The sequence below is a fragment of the Ascaphus truei genome, chromosome 1, assembly GCF_040206685.1.
Source record: "Ascaphus truei isolate aAscTru1 chromosome 1, aAscTru1.hap1, whole genome shotgun sequence".
NCBI lineage: Eukaryota > Metazoa > Chordata > Amphibia > Anura > Ascaphidae > Ascaphus > Ascaphus truei.
Window position 1 is genome coordinate 173,106,149 of NC_134483.1, and position 20,464 is coordinate 173,126,612.

Consider the following 20,464-nt stretch of genomic DNA (forward strand, 5'->3'; position numbering starts at 1 on the left):
ATTGGCTCCACGTGCAGCCAACTCCTACAGAGGAGTTCAACCTCCTGCACGCTGGAACCTATGCACTGCCATCTCTCTGGTATCCAGAGCCAGTGCCTCCATCACAATATATATATATAACATTTATCTAACTGTTTAATGATCTTAAACTGGCAAAGTTTAGTGATCATTGACAAATTGAAAAAGGGATTCAGTGATGTAAGAGTTAAGTATTTTAGTGGTATTCCCAGCAGCCTCTGTACTAAGACTAAACTGAGCCGTAACGCACTAGACACTTTCAAAACATCTCAAAAGACTTATGACATTTAAGAACAATAGTTTGCTCAAAACGTCATGGCTCCTGCAGAGTTAAACGCTGCTGGGATACTGGGAGGTGTTGAGAAGTCAATTATCTTTATAATATCTTTTTATAGCTGCCAATTTTACGCTCATGTTTCGCAGTCAAAAATACAAGAAGGTCAAAGTACTGCAGAGCTGTCCATCGCAGTAAGTGCAGGTTTTATTATACCAGCTGGTGGGCACTGAGAGCTTTTAAATAACATTTAGATTGTAAGCTCTTCAGGGCAGGGACTCCCTTTCCTATTGTTACTTTCATGTCTGTAGCGCTAATTCTCACTGTGTTATATTATTATGTCATGTGTATTATTGCTGTGACGTGATATGTACCTGGTTGGCGCTATATAAAGATATATACACATACATACATTAAAACAAAGAACTAGAACATAGTTATCCTTATTTATTTTGAAAGATTTTATCTGGCTAAAAAGTAAAACCTTAATGAAATCTAGAATAATATGGTGACATGAACATGAGATTTGTTTGCTGCTATAGGCCCATATTTACTAAGCACTCTTCTGCCATAATACCTAGCGGCGCTGAAAGACACAATACAGCTAGGGTTACCAGGTGGCTTGTCCAAAAATACTGGACACAATGGTAAAAGATTCGACCCCCACGCCCCCCGAATACATATTACAAATACCACCACGCCCCCCAAATACATTTTAAAAATACCCCCACCACCCCAATACATATACAAAATACACCCACCTTTCCAATATATATAAAATTCAGACATACCTTGGGGATGGTCAGGTCAGTGGCGGTAGTTGAGGGGTCCGGTGGCTGCGGGGGGGGGGGGGGGCAGTGGATGCGGAGGGGGGGCAGTGGCTGCAGAGGGAGGGCAGTGGCTGCAGAGGGGGGGCGGTGGCTGCAAAGGGGTGGCGGTGGCTGCGGAGGGGTAGCGGTGGCTCCGAAGGGGTGGTGGTGGCTGCAGTGGGGGGGGGGCAGTGCATGCAGAGGGTTGCAGTGGATGCGAGGGGGCTGGTGTACGGTCAGAGCAGTTGCCGCCATGTCCATCTCTCCCCCGCTGCAGGCCTCTCTTTCCCTGTCTGTCCCACGCCGAGGTGTCTGATGTTGTCGCGCGCCGGGCCTCCCTCTCACGCCGGCGCTCACCGGAAGCTGAGCCCAGCTGACTTCCGGCGCTGATGTCAGAGGACCCGGCGTGCGTCAGCATCAGATACCTCGGCGTGGGACAGACAGGGAAAGAGAAGCCTGCAGCGGGGGAGAGATGGACATGGCGGCAACTGCGCTGACCGTACCGCCCCCCCCCCCCCCCGCATCCACCCTGCGTTCGGAGAGAGATAATACCGGACACATACATGTCCGGTATTGCCTTTAATTTTATACTGGACGCAGGGGCAAAATACCGGGCTGTCCAGTTCAAAACCGGACATCTGGCAACCCTAGGACTCGTCACAGCCTATATTGACTTGAATGTGCTCTAAGATGCCTTCCAGCACAGCAAGAAGTCTTATGACAGAAGACCGTATGGACCATAATGCTTTTTCCTTGTGGGGTAGCTGGTAAATATTTCACTTGTGTAGTAGTGAGGGCAGATTATGTTTTATTCCCTTTGTCTTCAAATCAATTGTACATTATTTTCTATAATCTACAGGCATGGGACCCGTTGTGCTGGGGAAGTAGCAGCGACTGCAAACAACTCGCACTGTACTGTAGGAATCGCTTTTAATGCCAAGATCGGAGGTATGTGGCAGCACATGGTAAAGGAGGCCTTTTTGTGTTAGGAAAACTACAACAATACAATTATTTTAACAAAGAAACGCACAGTATGTGTGATACACTGAGAGACCCAAGAGTTCACTACTAGACAGACAAAGAAAAAAAAAATGACAATACAACCTTATCTAAAATGTGGTTTGAGCAGAACACTCCATCCAATTTGTTATCTGTGTTTATTCTTTGTCTAACCTCTCTGTGCACTGATTGCTGGTAGTAAGTAGCACAAGGATTCTCTTAGTACATTAAACCATGGCATTTCAAGGAGATGCTTTTATGATCTTGAAAGCTCATATATTTCTTTCAACATCAGTGTGTTCTTTTACTCGTCCCATATAAAATGTATTCTAAAGCGTACATTGTTCTCAAGGCTTAGTACGATTGTTAGAACTCTGCAGTCTAGTTCACAAGTTCATATGTTCAGAATTATGGCTATATTTAAATATGGTTCACTTAAGGAATTATTCTGAAACCATTGATAAAGCGCTGCTGAAAAATGATTGGATATATTTCTCTTTTTGGAAAGGACAAGCCCCATTGTCAGTATTTATATCCATGAACAAATTGATATACAATAAACTCAAAATAAACACATAATGTATCTGTGCTTTAACCAGGCGCATTTTATAACAAATAGAAATGTGCGCAAAAGTGTATTAAATAATAAGCATTAAATGGAGGAAAGGATATACAGTATACAGTACTGTATGCAGTCTAGTACCACGTACACAGCACTCAAGCAGCATTCTCTGCGATACATATGTCAGACATTGAAACATTCAGCCGTCCCACATTTTAATCTCGTCTACAACTGTTACATACGCCTATAACATATATAATCTCTAACTGTCCATGAAATGTCTGGAAATATAATGTATAATCTCTGTTCATTTAATGTAACCATGTGTTTTCATCCTAAATCTATGCCCAGGACATACTTGAAAACGAGCGGTAACTCTCAATGTATTATTTCCTATTAGTAAATAAATATTTAAAGTTACTCTAGATGAGAGTATCAACTAAGGTGAACCCAACATATTTTGGCTTTAAGCCAATTTTTGGCTTTAATGTCCATTCAGTGGGTCACTCATGAAATGGCTGGAGCTGTAAATAATTGAAGTGAATAGGTTTACAGTACATTTTGTATGAGACCTTTAATCTTCTTCACTTTGTGATTACAGGAGTTCGCATGCTGGATGGGGATGTAACTGACATGGTGGAAGCCAAGTCTCTCAGCTTGAACCCACAACATGTACACATCTACAGTGCTAGCTGGGGTCCAGATGATGACGGCAAAACAGTGGATGGACCTGCATCTCTCGCTCGGGAGGCCTTTGAGAATGGCATCAGAACAGTAAGTGTATTGTAGGATCCAAGCATAATGTAACAGAAGAGGAATGTAACATATACACACATATTTACCCAAATTCTGACCTCCCTCCCACCCCCCCAGCTCGTGTCTGCAACTTTTTTCTGGCGTTTTCTGATGTCATGTGATGTCGCGTTGCCATGGCAACATCATGTGAAATTACACATTGTTGCCATGACGACCACCAGAAGCCGCTGGAGACAAGGTAAGTGACATAGAGAGGCCTCACGCGCTCCCCTGGCATTTAATTTAAATGCTTTGGGGAAGAGCGCGGGGCCTCTGTAAGTGCTGCTCCCCCCCGAATATTTTGCTACCCCCCAGTTTGCTCAATCCCCACCCCCCCAGTTTTCGCACCCCTGTCCTATACTATCACATTATTTCAGTTATTCAGTAATGATTGTCTTATGTTTCCTGTGGGTGATACAGGATTTTTTTCACATTTGATTACCACGTCTGAGAGTTAGACCTCAGATTCTTTGAAGTTTGTCCAAAAGCCATTGTTTTACAAATAGTCTATACTTAGTAACCACTTATAATATATATATTGATATATGCCATTGTTATATTCATTGATAAGTGGCATTACACCTTTACGCTTACATGGCTCATGGAACATAGAGCTTGATTGAATCACTGTTGTTTTCATGCAAGTTAGATAACTCCAGTCCTATGGTAAGATACTCTAGTGAACATCCCTAGCATTCCTTATTGCTGTGTAAGGCTAAGGCCCCGCTGCCTCAGACCCGCCCGCACTGCAGACAGGCGGCGCGTGGAGAGGCACTTGACCGCTATATGCGGTCTGTAGGGAGCAGGAGCGGCGGCCGGGGGGCGTGGTTTCAGCAGAGGGCTGCAGAGGGGGTCTCCCAGGCTGCAGGAGGGACCCCCCACAGGCCCTCTGCTGCTCCCGTCCGATACCACCCCCCCCTCCCTTCCAGCGGATGGCTGCAGCGGGGGTCGGTCTCCCGGGCTGCAGGAGGGAGCTGCTGCTGGCAGTTAAGCTGCGCTCCCCCCCCACAAATACCCTCTCCATGCTGATCCCTCCCCCTGGTCCACACACACACACACACACCACCCCCCTACCTTGTGGAGGAAGCTCTCTGACAGCTCCTGCTCCCGCCCCAACCGCTGATAGGCTCATCAGCACACCACGTGACGTGTCACCACTCGGGATCGCAATTTTCTTGCATCCCCTGGCGGCTGACGCATCACAGCGCGTTGTGAGCCGTGCAGCGAGGGGGGACTGGGACCGGCTAGGAAAGGATACCCCTGCTGGTGAGGAACGCGCACGCAGCGGGCCCAAAGCCTATGGCTGAGTCCAAGCTGTTGCTGTGCTCGCTCATGCTTGGAGAGCGGTGATGTCACCAGCTCACCAAGCATGAGCGATCGCTGTCCTGACACATTTTTAAAGCAGGACCGGGGGAGGGGGGGGGCGTGGCTACTATGGGAGGGGGTGTGTCATTGGCTGTATAGGGGCTGTCTGTATTTATTTCTGTGTATATCTCTATCTCTATATATCTCTCTCTCCCCCCCCTCATCTCTCTCCCCCCATTGCTCTCTCTCTCCCCCCATTGCTCTCTCTCTCCCCATTGCTCTCTCCCCCCCATTGCTATCTCTTTCTCTCTCCCCCCCTTGCTCTCTCTCTCCCCCCATTGCTCTCTTTCTCTCTCCCCCCTGCACTCTCTATCTCCCACCCCCCTGCGCTCTCTCCCTCATCTCCTCTGCTCTCTCTCTCCCCGCCCCCCGCACTCTCTCCCCCCCTGCAATCTCTCTCCCCCGCCCCCCCCGCACTCTCTCCCTTCTCTCGCTCTCTTCCTTCTCCCCCCTTCTCCCCCCCTCTATCTCCCCCCCCTCTCTCTCCCCCCTCTCTCTCTCCCCCTCTCTCTCCCTTCTCCTCCCACACCACTCAGTTTGCCCCCCACCACCACACAGCAGCACTCCGTTTGCCCCCCCCCTCTCAGTCCATTTGCCCCCCTTTCCACTTCTCTCTGCTGAATTCAGTGTTTGTGTTGTGTGTGTGACAGGAGAACACGCCCTCTCACTTCCCATTTGTCAGAGCAGGGTCATGTGACCCTGCTCTCAGCACCAAAGTATCTCTCCTTGTCTCCCCAAGCACAACGCTTGGGAGAGCGTGTGTGCACGCACATGAGCCCGCGAGCACAGCGGGAGAGGGGATGTGCAGAAGGTAAGCGCGCCAAGCGCATAGCGAGCTCAGCGCCAGCGGGGACTCAGCCTAATGCAGATATGGAGATTTAAATTATATTTTTGTTTGAATGGATAAATAATCTTTAGTTTGAATAGCAGATAAAATAAAGCACAACGCTTATTACTAGATTAAACAAATCATCATGTAAATGTACCCCAGAATTAAAATATATATAATTTTAAACAACACTGCTCAAAAGATGTTCTAACCTAATAAAAAAATACTATAGCGTTCTAATGTAAAATGGTAGAATTAGAGATAATCTATTTTGAGAAAATTCCTTTTTCTAAATTATACAGTAGTGTAAGTAAGCTGGTGCGAAGATGTATTGAGTACTGTATACACTACATATGTTATGTAAAAAGTTTAATGGAATTGTCTACCAAAATGTATTATATTATGCTTCACTGAGACACGATATGCGTACAGGCATACCCCGCATTAACATACGCAATGGGACCGGAGCATGTACTGCTGCGGCCAAGTTTATTCGAGCATTTGCCCGTTCTTGGCCGCAGCAGTAGCCTGGCGCGCGCCCGAGGGTGACGGGCGCGCGCCGAAGCAGCGGAAGAGCGCCCTCCGATCGGGGCGCTCTCCCTACCGCTGCCGGGTCCGCCGGGTCCCCCGGAACCCCCTGCCGCTGTCCCGCGATCGCGGGACACCAGGGCTCCCTCGGGGAGCCCTGGACACGCGTGCAGGGGGCGCAGGCTCCCGAAGACGCGTGACCGCGCATCTATGACGCGCGGCACGCCGAGGGGCGGCCACTAGCAAGCCGGGAAATCTCCCGGCTTGCGGTACCGGCCACACTTTAATAAAGTGTGTCGGTAGTGTATGTAAAGCAAAAATGTACTTAAAGTGAAGCACTACCTTTTCCCCACTTATCGATGCATGTACTGTACTGCAATCGTCATATACGTGCATAACTGATGTAAATAACACATGTGTAATAGGCTCTATAGTCTCCCCGCTTGCGCACAGCTTTGGTACAGGTAGGGAGCCGGTATTGCTGTTCAGGAAGTGCTGACAGGCGCATGCGTGAACTGCCGTTTGCCTATTGAGCGAGATGTACTTACTCGCGAGTGTACTTAAAGTGAGTGTCCTTAAACCGGGGTATGCCTGTATTGCTTTAGTCTCCATTTGTTTCTGAAATTCTTCTTACCCACCTCTCCTCATATTCCGTTAACTGGTGTGAATGTAGGAGGGGTAAACAAGCTGTGATCTGTGCATGCCCTTCATGATCTGAGCTGACACAGTGGGAAAGGGCTAAGCATTGTCCTCTCTGACCAAAGGCAGAGAAAGTCATGCAACATTTTGTGGGCATGTGTGGGAACACATGGACCCTATAAAAGAATGCTCCATGTGAAGTTGCCAAACTAGAGGTATTGGTGCTACTTCTCTTTAAGGGCTGATGAAGCAGAATTGAAAGTGACAGATGTGTTGCATCCTGGAGACAAAGGTCAAAAGGACATAATGGCCAAACTGTGCAGTCACTGTTGAGCATTCAAAGCAACCTTTGCCACTTTTTTTAGTAAAAAAAACCACTCTTCTATTAATGATTTTCAAATGTCATATTCCTAACATTCTGTACTATACAATAAGAATTTCAAAGGGCTCAACAAATAGTTACTGAATGTAAATTGCTGAGGAAGTGAATATTTTGGCATGCTCAAAAAATGTCTCTCTTAAAAACGACATTGGTTGCAGCACTCCGTGTTTTAGAAATATTTTTGGAGTTCAAGTACTATTATGTGAGATTCATCTCAACTGTCATACAATATGATGTGCAAAACCCATTAAGGTTTGTAAAGCTTTATCAGAATTAACATATAAGAGATACCTAGTGATGCACTATTAAGGCAGAAATTAGTATTTTTGTCTGTACCGTATGCACAATGAGCGGTTACGTGTTGGTCACTATTTACTTTTTACACGATGCATTAAACACATAGCACACTTGCTCTAATATATAGTGTGCAGACTGATCTCTCGGATGGGACAACTGCCAAGAAGCATACTTATTGTGACTCAGTCACTTCCTGATGGAGCAGTAATATGCTTCTGGCTGTACTTTAGAAACACATGACAGAAACATGCCAGTATGCATTACAAACCAGAATATATGAAACAATGTAGATACAATTGTGAAGCTAATTCCAACATTGCTACCAGAAGTACACGAAGTTCAATTTTCCTGAAGGCATCACTGTCCTGTCGAACAGCAGTGATGATTGAAAGAAATGGCCGCTGACAGGGGGGACAAATGAGCTTGGGATTCCTGTTCTGGGCCTAGTGAGTAAAGGGGCCCAGGCCCCCTGCTGGCAAACCTTTCAGAGGGTGCCTCCTGGAAGGTCTTGCTGAGGGTGAAAGAGAGGTTCCCCTGACAGGCACCTCTGTGGGCACCCTCCAGCAGGCCTCTAACAGGCCCCCTCAATGCTCCAGGCCAGCAGGTAGGCAGTTCACTTCTCCCTCTATCTCTGTCCCAGCCCCTGTATTTTCCCCTCCTTCCCCCTTGTCTCCCTCCACCACCTTTTTCCCCTCCCTCATTTATCCTCCCCTCTCCCAATTTTGTCTCCCCATCTCTTGCCCCTCTTCCCTATCTTCCCCCTCCCTCTCTCCCCCCTCCTTTCTCTCCCCCTCAACTCTCTCCCCCAGCTCATAAGTACCTCTTCCAGACCCTTATCTTCTTTCCTCCTCCACCCAACCTCCCCCCCTCCCCATTTTTTACAAAATGAATCCTGCTCCGGCTGGGGAAGAAGACTTCCGAATGAACCCTTTTTAAAGATTTTCTTGAATGTAGTCACTCATGGCTTTAGTCTCCGGGATAAGAGAGCAGATAAGACCTTCCCCTCGGAAGAACTGAATCAGGTAAAAGGTTAATAGGACAATCGAAGGGGCGATGCGGTGGTAGAACCTCTGATCGTGCATTGTCAAAAACATCACGGAATTCGATATATACCTCGGACAGAGAGCATGTCTCCTCTCCAGGGGTAACCGACCCACATACCTTTTGGACAGAGACCGCGCAGTCTTCTGCAAAAAAGGGTGCTCCACTGGATAGGTTCTTTATTGGTCCAGTCGATACAGGGATTATGACTTTGAAACCATAGGAGGCCCAGGATCACTTCGACAGGAGTGTGGATCACGTTCAGATGGATCTCCTCCCTATGATCCTCACCGGTCTGTAAGTGGAAAAGGATAGTCTGCAAGGAAATGAAGGCTGGTTGTAATGGCTGACCATCGATGGCTTCTAATCCTACCGTATCCTCTTGCGGACAAGCGGAATGTTGTTCCTCTCAGCGAAGCCTTGGTCGATAAAGTTGCCTCCTGATCCTGAATCCACAAATGCTAAGGTGGTGGTCTGAAAACCCTTACTGGTAAGTAAAACTGGGATCAATATCTTGGTTCATAAGGTCTTTTTGGTGATAGGGGAAGTGGAGAGTGTTCCCAATGAGACTCCCCTGGAACTCATTGGGAGCTGGCTTTTCCCAACTTGTGAGAGCAAAGAAGTACTTGATGCCCGGAGTTGCCACAATACAGACAGAGTCCAGCGTTGCGTCGGTGTTGCTTCTCAGAGGAAGACAATGTATTACCACCCAGTTGCATGGGTTCAGGAGTGTCGGAGTGGGAAGACTCCGGCGTACCGGGGTGGAGAGAAGATGATCTGGGAGCGAGTTGGTGACGACGGGAGCATTTGGACCTTCTTTCTTGCAACCGTTGGTCTACGTGGATGCAGACAGCGATAAGTTCCCCAAGATCCGTTGGGTGCTCTTGTGCAGCGAGTCTGTCTTTTAGTGACTCCGAAAGACCCTGCCAAAAGGCCGATGACAACACCCTCGTTATTACAACCGGTCTCCTCAGCGATGGTACGAAACTCAAGAGCGTATCTGGTGACCGGGTGGTTTCCCTGGGAGATACGAAAAAGAGAGGAGGCAGCAGTTACCTTGCTACCAGGTGTGTCAAAGACTCGACGTAATTCCCTGGCGAATAGTCCAATGTCCTGAGTTAGGTCCGATCTTTGTTCCCAGATGTGGGAAGCCCAGGCCAGGGTGTCGTCAGTGAGTAGTGAAATAATATACGTCACCTTGGATCTCTGGGAAGGAAAGCGAGAAGGCATTATCTCGAACTGGATGAAGCATTGGTTGAAGAATCCATGCGAATCTCCAGCATAGCGATTGGGAGTCGGGAGTCAGGTTTGAGAAGTCGTGGTCACAAACATAAGGATAGGCGTAGGAGTGGAAGGACCCGACGGAATGGGAGTAGGAAGAGGGGCTTGCGCCTGGATAGACAGAGAGAGAGAAGGTTCTGTTGCAGCAAGTCCATACATTGGTCGTTCTGCTCAAGATATTTCTCTATTTTAAAGAACATGTTCGCATGCGTGCTCAAGACTCAGCCCACCTTGGTGGGGTCCATGTTTGTAGGGCTGAGCATACTGTCACGATGTGCAACAAACAAGGCGTGACCACGGGGCAGAGGTGGGGATGGATATAAACACCACCCACAGCTGTGTGTGTGCGTCTGGAGTGTACGTTGGTCAAGGTAGCTGGGTCCGGGTTGGAGAGGTACAGATCATTGAAGGTACTATTAGCTGGGGTCCGTGTTATAGAAGAGAGGAGTCCAAAACAAACTGGGTCAATAACAGAGAGCTGCGAACAAAAGGACAAGACAAGACTGCAAGGCTAGGAAGCAATGAACACAACGAACCATAGGATTATGCTCAGCCAATTTTGCCAGTGGGGCAGCTGGGAATAAGTAGGAGAGAGCAACCACTGAGTAATCTGCAACATGGAGGTGCATCAGCAACGAGGACTGTGGTTGGTGAATCCTGAACAGGGATCAGGTGGGATGAGGATTCCTGACAAGGTCTGAGGAGGCGGTACCTGTGTGCGCCAAACGCACACTGCGTGCGCGTACTGCATGCCCCCGATGTCAGCGCGAGAACGCAAGCCAGAGAAAGAGGCATTAAGCTTGGAGTGGGGTGCGCGCGAGCGAGCCGTTAGCATGGTGGTCCCCGAAGGAGCGGCGTCCCCACCAGCCACGGAAGCGGGGAAGGCGGGAGCCTCGGCAGCGAGGGAAGGTGAGTGGGGAGCGTCCTGAAGGTGGCGTGACTCCCCCAATCCTTAGAAAGGGTGACCGGGGGCATGGCTGGGCTGTGACCGTGAGCGGTTCGCCCTCATTGGCTGAACCGCACACGTGCCGCTGACATGACATTGCGGTCGCCGAAAAAATCAAATTCTATTGACTTCCAGTGATTTTGGTCGCTGTGTCATGCCGTTACGCCATTGCGGTCGTGCCCAATATAGGCGCACGCGACGGATTACATTGACTTGATTTCACGCTGCGCACCGTCTATAAGCCCAGCCTTAGGAGTGTGAACTCATATGATATTAACATCATTTTCAAAACTGCCATGAGAAACTTTACATGCACTACAAATGTTTTACAAAAGAAAAATAAGCTCAATAGCAGGAAAGCACATTTGCCATTTCAACCGTGTATAACGAGGACAATAAATTAAGCACGATGTACGATCCAGTGTGGAAAGTTCTCAATTATAATAATTAAAAAAAAAAAAAAAAAACACTTTTACAAAACTTTTCAAATAAAACAAATTAATAGAAATAATAGGTTTATTTATTTCCTTTCTTGGTCCCCAAGTATACAGAACAGCATGCTATACATTCAATCTGAGAAGTCATAATAAAATGTACTGTAAAGAACGCAGTGAATACGTCTTCTGACTGAAGCAGTAAAAAGAGAAACTACATATATTTTCTGACTGCTGCGAAAGAAAAAAATAATTTAGCCTCTGTAGTGAAGCAAGGACCGCTCAGCAGAAATTAGGGAAAGGTAATCACTGTTTTCTTGCACTATACATATAACAGTATTTATTTTTATATATATATATATATATATATATATATATATATATATATATATGCAATACGATACCGGATGAGCGAATATCAGAGGCAGCACTCCACGAGGTAGTCAAAAAAGACTTGTATTTAGTAAGACATCAAATCCAACGTTTCGGTCCTACACACGGGACCTTTCTCAAGGTGATGTACATACAGAGTGCAATAGAAAACATATATATACCCTAACAAACCAAAACAGACAGGTGCAACACATCATTTAAATCAAACTAAAACTTACATGCTAAATGCAGGACCCTCCCATTGCAACTAGGCAGTCAGGCGTTAACTGAGACGCAATGATGATTCTATCCCGTGAAACGCACTCACTGCGCATGTGCGGGTCAAGGGTTATAGGCTATAAGTTAAAACAGCTCCGTCGCGTGTCAAAAAGCCAGAGGGGGCGCATGTAACTACTGAAACACATATCTGCGCATGCGCGAGCCGCGAGCTGGTAAAGGGAGAAGGAAAATCGTGTGGAGCTGACTAGATGACCATTGCGCATGCGCGAACCGAGGGAAATAAATAAATAATAAGCGCAACTGCAGACGAAGTGGTCCTTCGCGATCTGAGCGTCTCAGAGCACGACTATTGGTTGTGATGCTAAATAACTGGTATGTTTATTAGCTGCCACATCAGCTAATAAGAAAGCTGAGAAAGGTCCCGTGTGTAGGACCGAAACGTTGGATTTGATGTTTTACTAAATACAACTCTTTTTTGACTACCTCGCTCATCCGGTATCATATTGCCTATTATTTCATACAGGATTTGCACCCACCTATTTACCTGATGGAGTGCCTTGTTCTCATCTATTCACTATATATTATATATATATATATGACAAAAGAAACAAAAAACAAAAAGTACGCCTCTAATATATCCTGAACATAAGCTAATAGATTGAAGAACTAATTAACCCTACTGTGAATGCGTCTAGTGGGGTGGTGTGATACTAGCCAATAATAGCTACTAAATCTGTGATTTCAAAGAAAATATAATAATAATAATAATTTTGTTTAATATAAGAATAATAAATAATATACATTGAATAATAAACAATTAATAAAAACGATGTGTTAAACTATTCAAAATAATATATATATATTTTTTAAAGAACCTTTTATAAAAAACTTAATAAAAAACCTCTGAAAAAAACAAAGTCCCTTCCAAAAGCAATGACATCCAGGTATTGGCAGCCCGTTTCAAAGGGATCACTGCTCCCTAAATAGATCTGTGAAAAAAGAGAAAAGCAAACAGGCACACACCTAGTGCATTAACGTAATAACAATAGTTTATAGAACTTAAAATCAGAGCAAATGCCCACTCACAAAGGTACTGTAATCATAAGCAGGTAGGAGATAGGCTTTCATAAGCCAGCAACGCTGTCCGGTTCGATGTAATGGCATCCTCCCGTGTCTCTCCTCTGTGTACCGGATGGCCAGAAGTGACGTCCTTCCGATTCGGTGTTCACTGTATGGAGTCCCTCCGGGAAACAACGGTTCAAAGATTTTTGTGCCGGCAACAAATCCAAGGGGGACCAGGAACCAGCGTCGCACTTCCAAATGCACCAAAGTTCATGGACAAATGACTGCTTCAATCAAACCACGCCCTTATCTATATATATATATTACTTGTGAGCACATTCACATGTCTTAGACAGGTCTGCAATCCGGCCCTTCACCATTATCACCCATCACTGTACAGCGCTTCCACTGCAGTAAGGGATTCTGGGAAATTACATGCAAATGAGCACACAGTGCCACCTTTAGTCTCAAGACCACATTACATGGTTAAACCCTTAAGCCAATGCATGCTGCTTTAAACACAGCTTTTAAACATAGCCTGGGATGAGATGCAATGCCAATAATCCCACTCACAGACAGACTATATATTGGTGTGGTAGTGACTATTTAAATATTTACTGTTCCTGGAAAATGTCATGGACAACTAACTTTTTCTCCCTTATCTTTAGCCTCTTCAGGGCTGACAAAGTCATGTACTGTAGTTCAAGCCCCTCCAGCTATGAATGAACAAATCAATAGGGCAATCAGATACCACTGCAGCTTCAGGCTGTCCTTACTCATTTGTTTTACAGTTACAAATCTAATCTGTGAAATACTTTATTCCTATGGACCTAGTCTATTTAAACTTTGCAGAGCCAGGATTTTTTTTTTAGCCCTTGCTTCACTGTTTGTCATGGATTAATTTGGTATGAACACACCTCCAATTGTGAAATAGTTAGTTCACAAGAACAGGGTGTCCAACTTTAATACAGTCCCAAGTGCTATACATAACCCCTCAACCCAACCTTCAAACAACACGTGGAGAGACACCTGTGCTTAAAAAGGAACACACCTATGATGCTATTCTAATAAAATATGCAAAGTATATTTAAATGACTCCTATTAGCATATATTCCAGGATTCTCCGGTATGCTCCTTTTTGTGTACAGGTGTTTCTCCACGTATTTTTTTGAGGTTCTGTTTCAAGGGATATGTACAGTATATAGTACTTGAAACTTGAGTAAAATAGGTATCTCTCCTCTCCCCATATTTCAGAGTCTGGAGGGAGATAACGCTACCTTTAGGTCTGATCTGTAATAGAGATCTGTGGATAGACCCCTTTCTGCATACTGTTAGATTGAATGGAAAGGTTGTTATGGCTGAAAACAGCATTTATCACTGCGTTAGTGAGTTTTGAAGATACCCATGAGCACTTAACAATGCGTTAACTTGTTATTGCCTACTAAGTCAATAATGGAGGTTAGTGGCTCTGTGCCACAGTCTCCCTGAAAAGTGTTTTCAGATATTGTCAGCCTATATGGTCTACAATAATATATGTATAATCCTTTTCTTTTCCGCTCATTAAATTTCAGCAATCGGAAGTATATAATATTTTAGAAACATTTTCCTTCTAAGATGTCTTCTTAATTATTTCAATTGTTTCTGAATTGCTCTGGGCTTAGTCTAGATCATCGGTGGGATAACTTTGGCAGACAGTTTTATGCCACATAACCTTTACCTACATGTAAAAAAATGTCTTGCGACACTGTACCTTTCGGTGTCTGTTTTTATTAAGCAGAGCAGCTCGACATGAAAACATGTTTCCAAAAATTAATTCCCCCCACTGCTTTGGTTGTATTTAAAGACGCTGTCCCATCCAGATCAGAAGTCAACACACGGCAATGATACAGTGAAAGATTTTTTTTTTTTTTTAAAGATTAAATATAAAGATGTATTTTTAACATTGCTTTTAAGAACTTTCCTAGAAAAGTTTGCAAATACTGCAATACAAAATATAGCGTGTGTTCTACTATCCCTACATTACCCCTGTTCTACCCCGACGTACCAGCTGTTCATATGAATGGTCTAAGTTCTACAATTTACTATTTGCCCTCACCTTTAGGTGCCTAAAAAAAGTGTATGTTACAATGGGTCGACGGATTTGGGGGTAGAACAAACTCAGAAGGATTGCTCTCGTTTCTGAACTAATGCTTCTCAAAATGTCATTTGAAGTAATATTAAAGAAATTAGCAAAACAATTTTATTTTGTTGGCACATAACATCTACCCTACTTCTCTCGCTTATGTTATTATTATCATTTATTTTATAACGCGCCAACATATTCCGTAGCACAGTACAACCGGGTTGAAGAACGAAAAAAATATCAAACATTAACATACATTGGTACAGTAGGTAAGGAGAGACCTGCCCCAACAAGCTTACAATCTATAAGGTAGGGACATAGAGTACAGAGGGATGATAAGGTTGGTGTGTTTCGGATTGTAACAAAGCAGCTGTGACATCAGCGAACGGCAGCATACAGCTGACACCTTTTGGCTGCAGCCTTGGGACAACAGATGCTGGCTGAAGAGGTTCTGAATTAATTCAGCTGTGCTATGCAAGTCCTGTACTGTAGTTCAGAGCAATCCAAATTGCAGAGGGTGGGGCTGACAAAATAAAGCAAACAACCCTACACAAAACGCCCGTAGCACGCTGTTTCTCTGCAGAGGGGAGCAGCTCTTGGGGAACCCTTTCAGACGTCTGCCTTTGGGGCGATGCAGATGTAGGCTGAAGATTTTGGGGAGAATGTGATAGCCCATATACTATGTAGTGCAGGCGTGTCAATATCATTTCATATGAGGTGCCTGATTAGATTTCATAGATTTTATTCAGGCCATACCTTTTTTAAATATGCATATAAAATATAGCAGCAGCTGTATGCTAGATGTCAGCATTAAGATCACTCTTCTTCTTTCTCACTTACCCGCCTTCTATTTCTCTCCCCCTCACACTCTTAATATCCCCCTCACACACTTTTAACATCCCCCTCACTCACTCTTAATATTCCCCTCACAACCTCTTAATATCCCCAACACTTACCTCTACCCCCAAAGCTTAATAATTCCCCCTCACACTTCATATTCCCCCTGCCTCACACTTCATATCTCCCCCCTCACACTTACAGTAATATCCCCCCCCTTACACTTAATACCCCCATTAACACGCTTAGTGGGTGAGGTAGCATGAAGAGAGCACAGGTGTGAGGAAGGGGCCTGTGCTGCCTCTTCCATGCTGCTACCACACGGACTGCAGCAGGATTCCAAACAAAGGCTAACCGAGAACTCCTATTGGCCCAGTTGCTGCTGCATTCAAGTGTGTTAGCAGCATGGAAGAGGCAACATAGGCCCTTGCTGCACACCATCTCTCCTCTCATGTCCCAGTACCTGGTCGGCAGGGATCTACGGGCCGAACAGAAGGGTCCGGTGGGCAGCATGTTTGACAGCCCTGATTTAGTGCCAACATATTCCGCAGTTGTATACCAAATGAGGCCAAACAAGCACAGGCCGATATGAAAGGTAATATGGGCCCTGCTTGTGAGAGCTTACAATCTAAAGGGAAATACATATAAAATAATATTCCACGTTTTTAAATAAAGTAGTAGTAGCGCAATGTTCCCATTAGTCACAAGCTCAAAAATCCATAACATTAAATCGTCTGACCTTGCTATTGTCGAAACTCGTCTAAAATGCTTTGTCCTTCCAAATCTCCCAAGGACGTGGAGGTTTAACAAGTCCCTGATGAAAGTGATGAAGTTCTCCTTGAAGCTGGTAAAGAATTAAACCACTTTTTTAGGACTAATAAGACACCTGGGGCCTCAGCAGCCCTACTCTGGATATCCCACAAACCACCATAACGGGGAATTAAAATAGCCTCAAACAGAAAGAGCTAACATAACAAGAAAATAAACTCCCTTACAGATCAACTGAATCAATTAGAGAATGCCCACAAACAGAAACAATCCCACACTCACCTGTCAGAGATCACTGAAGTTAGAGGGAAACTTAATCTCTGCTTAGCTGATTCCACTGAAAAAGCGTTGATCTGTACGAAACAAAGCTTTTATGAAAAAGGGAACAAACCCGACAGCATGTTAGCCAGAAAATTGAAAAATAAGTTCCAGACTAGAAATATCGATGCAATTAGACAGAGTTCTGACGACTTAATGTCAACTCTGGAATTAAAATAAAATAATTACATAAATTCTATAGCTCCCTCTATGGGCAAATAACACTGCCCAGTACCCTTCAACTACAGACCCATTGCACTCTATGCTGAGCTCCATCACTTTACCAAAACTAAATAATGAGGCCTGGAAAGCACTGAGCAAGCTTGTTACTTTGGAGGAGGTTGCCGAGGTTCTCAAAGGGCTAAAACTAAGCACGACCCTTGGGCCAGATGGCTATTCTAACCTCTATTACAAAGAAATTGCAACTTTGCTTCTCCCACACATTACACATTTTTACAATGAAATCCTGGGAAGGACCCCTATCTCTAAATAAATGCTAAAAGCTAACTTAGCCCTGATAACAAAAGAAGGGAAAGTTCCAATCCAACTGCAAAAATGATAAACCAAATTCTCTAATAAAGACAGACATCAAAATCATGTCTAAGATCACAGACAATAGACTAATTATATTTCTACCTAATCTGGTTCATCCGGAACAAGTAGGCTTTATGCCACACAGACAAATGTCTTGTGTTATCTGACACCTAATAGATTTGATCCACTCGGGTAACTCTAAGACTCCTACAGTGGCCCTTGCCCTGGATGCAGCTAAAGCATGTTATAGGTTTCACATGACTTTCCATTTTCGGGCACTGGAGGCTTTTGTAATACCCAATACATTTCTGACTGCTATTTAAAGTCTATATAGCTCTGACGGCTGAGATAATAGCTTCAGGCTTTAGATCAACAGCCATCCCCATACACAGGGGTATTAGACAAGGCTGCCCATTACTCACTTCTCTTTGGCCTATACATATAACCGCTAGAAGCTATGATCAGGAGTACGTGTGGGCGACTAGACCCACAAAATTGCACCCTTAACTGATGATATCATCCTCACCCTGAAAACTGCTGACCTCCGTCCCTAATGTGTTCAGTGTCCCTTTGAACATTTGCGCTCTCAGGTCTCCAAAACAACAACACTACAGTAAATCGGAAGCTGTAGCCCTAAATATTCCCTAAGAGATGGTCAAACGCCTTAGCATTAACTTTGACTTCAAATGGAAGAACTCCTTCCTCAAATATCAGGTATCAACCTGACATTGACTCTAAATGCTTTATATAAAGCAAATTACCCACACCTGATTAAATCTATGCTTAAAAATATGGAGTCATGGGCAAAATATGAGATCTCATGGATTTGGAAGGATCCAGGCAGTCAAAATGAGCCTTCTCCCAAGATTCTATATTTATTCCGCAAACTTCCTATTCCCATAAAAAAGGGAATATTATAGAGCTCCAAAGCAAGACCTCTCCTTTTATATGGGCAAACAAAAGACCAACGTAGAATACTGGTCTGTCCTACAGAGATGGATATCCTGGTTATACCATGCTATATGTCCTACTACAGGGCGGCCCAGGTGTCTCAGCTAACCCTTTGGCATGTGGACAAAGGCAACAAGGCTTGGGTCAACATTGAAAGAATGGATGTCGCCCTGACCCAATTAGAATCTCTCATTTGAATTTTGGCCAGTGACAGATCTCCGAGACTTACCACGAAACCAGCAGTCTCACACTCCCTCAAAATGTGGGGTCTTAAATTTTAAATATCGCCTTATGTGTACACCCTCCCCCATGTTGCCCATGCTTAGCAACCTCCAATTCCACCTTAGAAGGGATTTTTTAGATTTTGAGTGTTAGAGAGAAAATAATCTAACATGGATGGGGGGAGCTACTTCCAGCTAGGAATCCTTGGATCCTTTGAGGATTTTAGGACAAGGCATGGGAATCCCCCCTTTGAGTCCTTCACTGTCAGTCTTTCTCACAGAGTCCAGGACTCATATCTGTGTTCTACCAAAACTTTATTCCCAACAATGCAGAAGAAACATTTAACATTATGAGACCATGGTAGTTGAACATTGGGGAAACATTGTATGAGGAGGTTTGGGAGGAGATATGGATGGCTGTAGCTTCATTAACACACTTATAAAAGGGAACGGGTACAAAGTCTTGTACAGATGGTACCGCTTCCTAACTAAGCTCCAAACGATATACCACACAGCTTCCCCACGCTGCTTTAGAGGGTGTGGGCAACTCAGAATAATGTATCATATGAGGTGGACCTGTCCGCAGATAGCTAAGACCTGGCACCAGGTCTTTGACCTGAGCAATACCATATTGGAAACCAATCTGCCGACAGCTCCATGGGAGGCCTTGCTCAATAGAACCCTGGAAGGCATTCCTAGAACCCATCAAAAACTGATCTCCCACATAATGTCGGCCGCCAGATGTTGTATAGCGGCAACATGGAAGTAGCCCCCTCCAACACTAACCCAAATCATAAACAAATGTGGTATATAATGTCCATGGAAAAGCCGACTGGCTTCTGAAATGACAGAATGAGCAGATTCAGCAGCGTTTGGGATCCCTGGTTAAAAGAGTGTTGATAATCTCCTACTGACGATAGTTACCACATAAAGGTACTTGGGGAGCCTCGGATGCTGGATGTTTGCCCTGTTGGTAGGATTTTATATGCACAATGTTTAAACACCGATCAAGATCAAAATGTACAACCATATGATATACCCCTCCCCTTTACTTTTTATACCCCACCCCCTTCCCCCTAGCTAACGGTATAATCCAATAAATGAAATTTGGAAGAAACAAAAAGTACTAGTATGGGCTTGTGAAGAAACAATAAGTTGTACTCTCTAACCCTAGTGCATCACATGTATGTATGTATTGTCACAGCACGGTCTCGCAATGGGTCAGTAAGAGTCTTAGACAATGGGTTAGGCTTTAAACTTCTGTGGTTTATTCTCCACAAACACAAACATTGGGCACACTGTCCCTTTAAGGCACAACACAAACCATAAAATAAAACCCTACTCCCCTTGGGAGTCTTACTAGACCGCACAGGCCCTATCTTCCTGGCTGGCCAGCTAAGCCAGCCCCAAAACATACCCTCATGTTTAGAGACATCATAGCAGTGAGCAGTATAAAAGTCCTTATCTGTTAGATGCGAGCCCAGGCAACCCCTCTGGACACGTGAGAGCTCCGCTTCCTCCACAGGTCAGGAACGCTGGTTCCTTGGAGCAGGAATGCGTCCAGGCAATTTTGGTTTCCTGGGTGTGATTCCCAGATGGTCCCAAGACCCTACTCTCTGTAAGTCTAGGGACCAAGTCAACCAGAGTCCTCCTGGTTAGGGAAAAGTCTCCCTCTCTCCTGCTCTCTGCCTGCCTTTTAAACCTCCTGTTCATTCAGGAGTTCTGGCTTAATTGGCTGTGCCTGCAGCTAGCCTCTCCATGAGGAATTTAACTGCCTGCATGTTCTAAAGCACACTAGCTGCACTACTCCAGCATGAGGAGATAGTGACTATGTCACTGT

At 44.9% G+C, this 20,464-nt stretch overlaps 1 protein-coding gene across 2 annotated transcripts in view; it reads left to right on the forward strand.

Annotated features, from left to right (window-relative positions):
- Positions 1-20,464, forward strand: part of PCSK5 (proprotein convertase subtilisin/kexin type 5) — a 470,036-nt gene that overhangs the window by 203,842 nt on the left and 245,730 nt on the right. For both annotated transcript variants that reach the window (XM_075598528.1, XM_075598537.1), the window contains exons 6-7: positions 1,961-2,049; positions 3,264-3,436. In XM_075598528.1, coding sequence (XP_075454643.1) covers positions 1,961-2,049; positions 3,264-3,436 — 262 coding nt within the window. The remainder of the gene's footprint in view (positions 1-1,960; positions 2,050-3,263; positions 3,437-20,464) is intronic.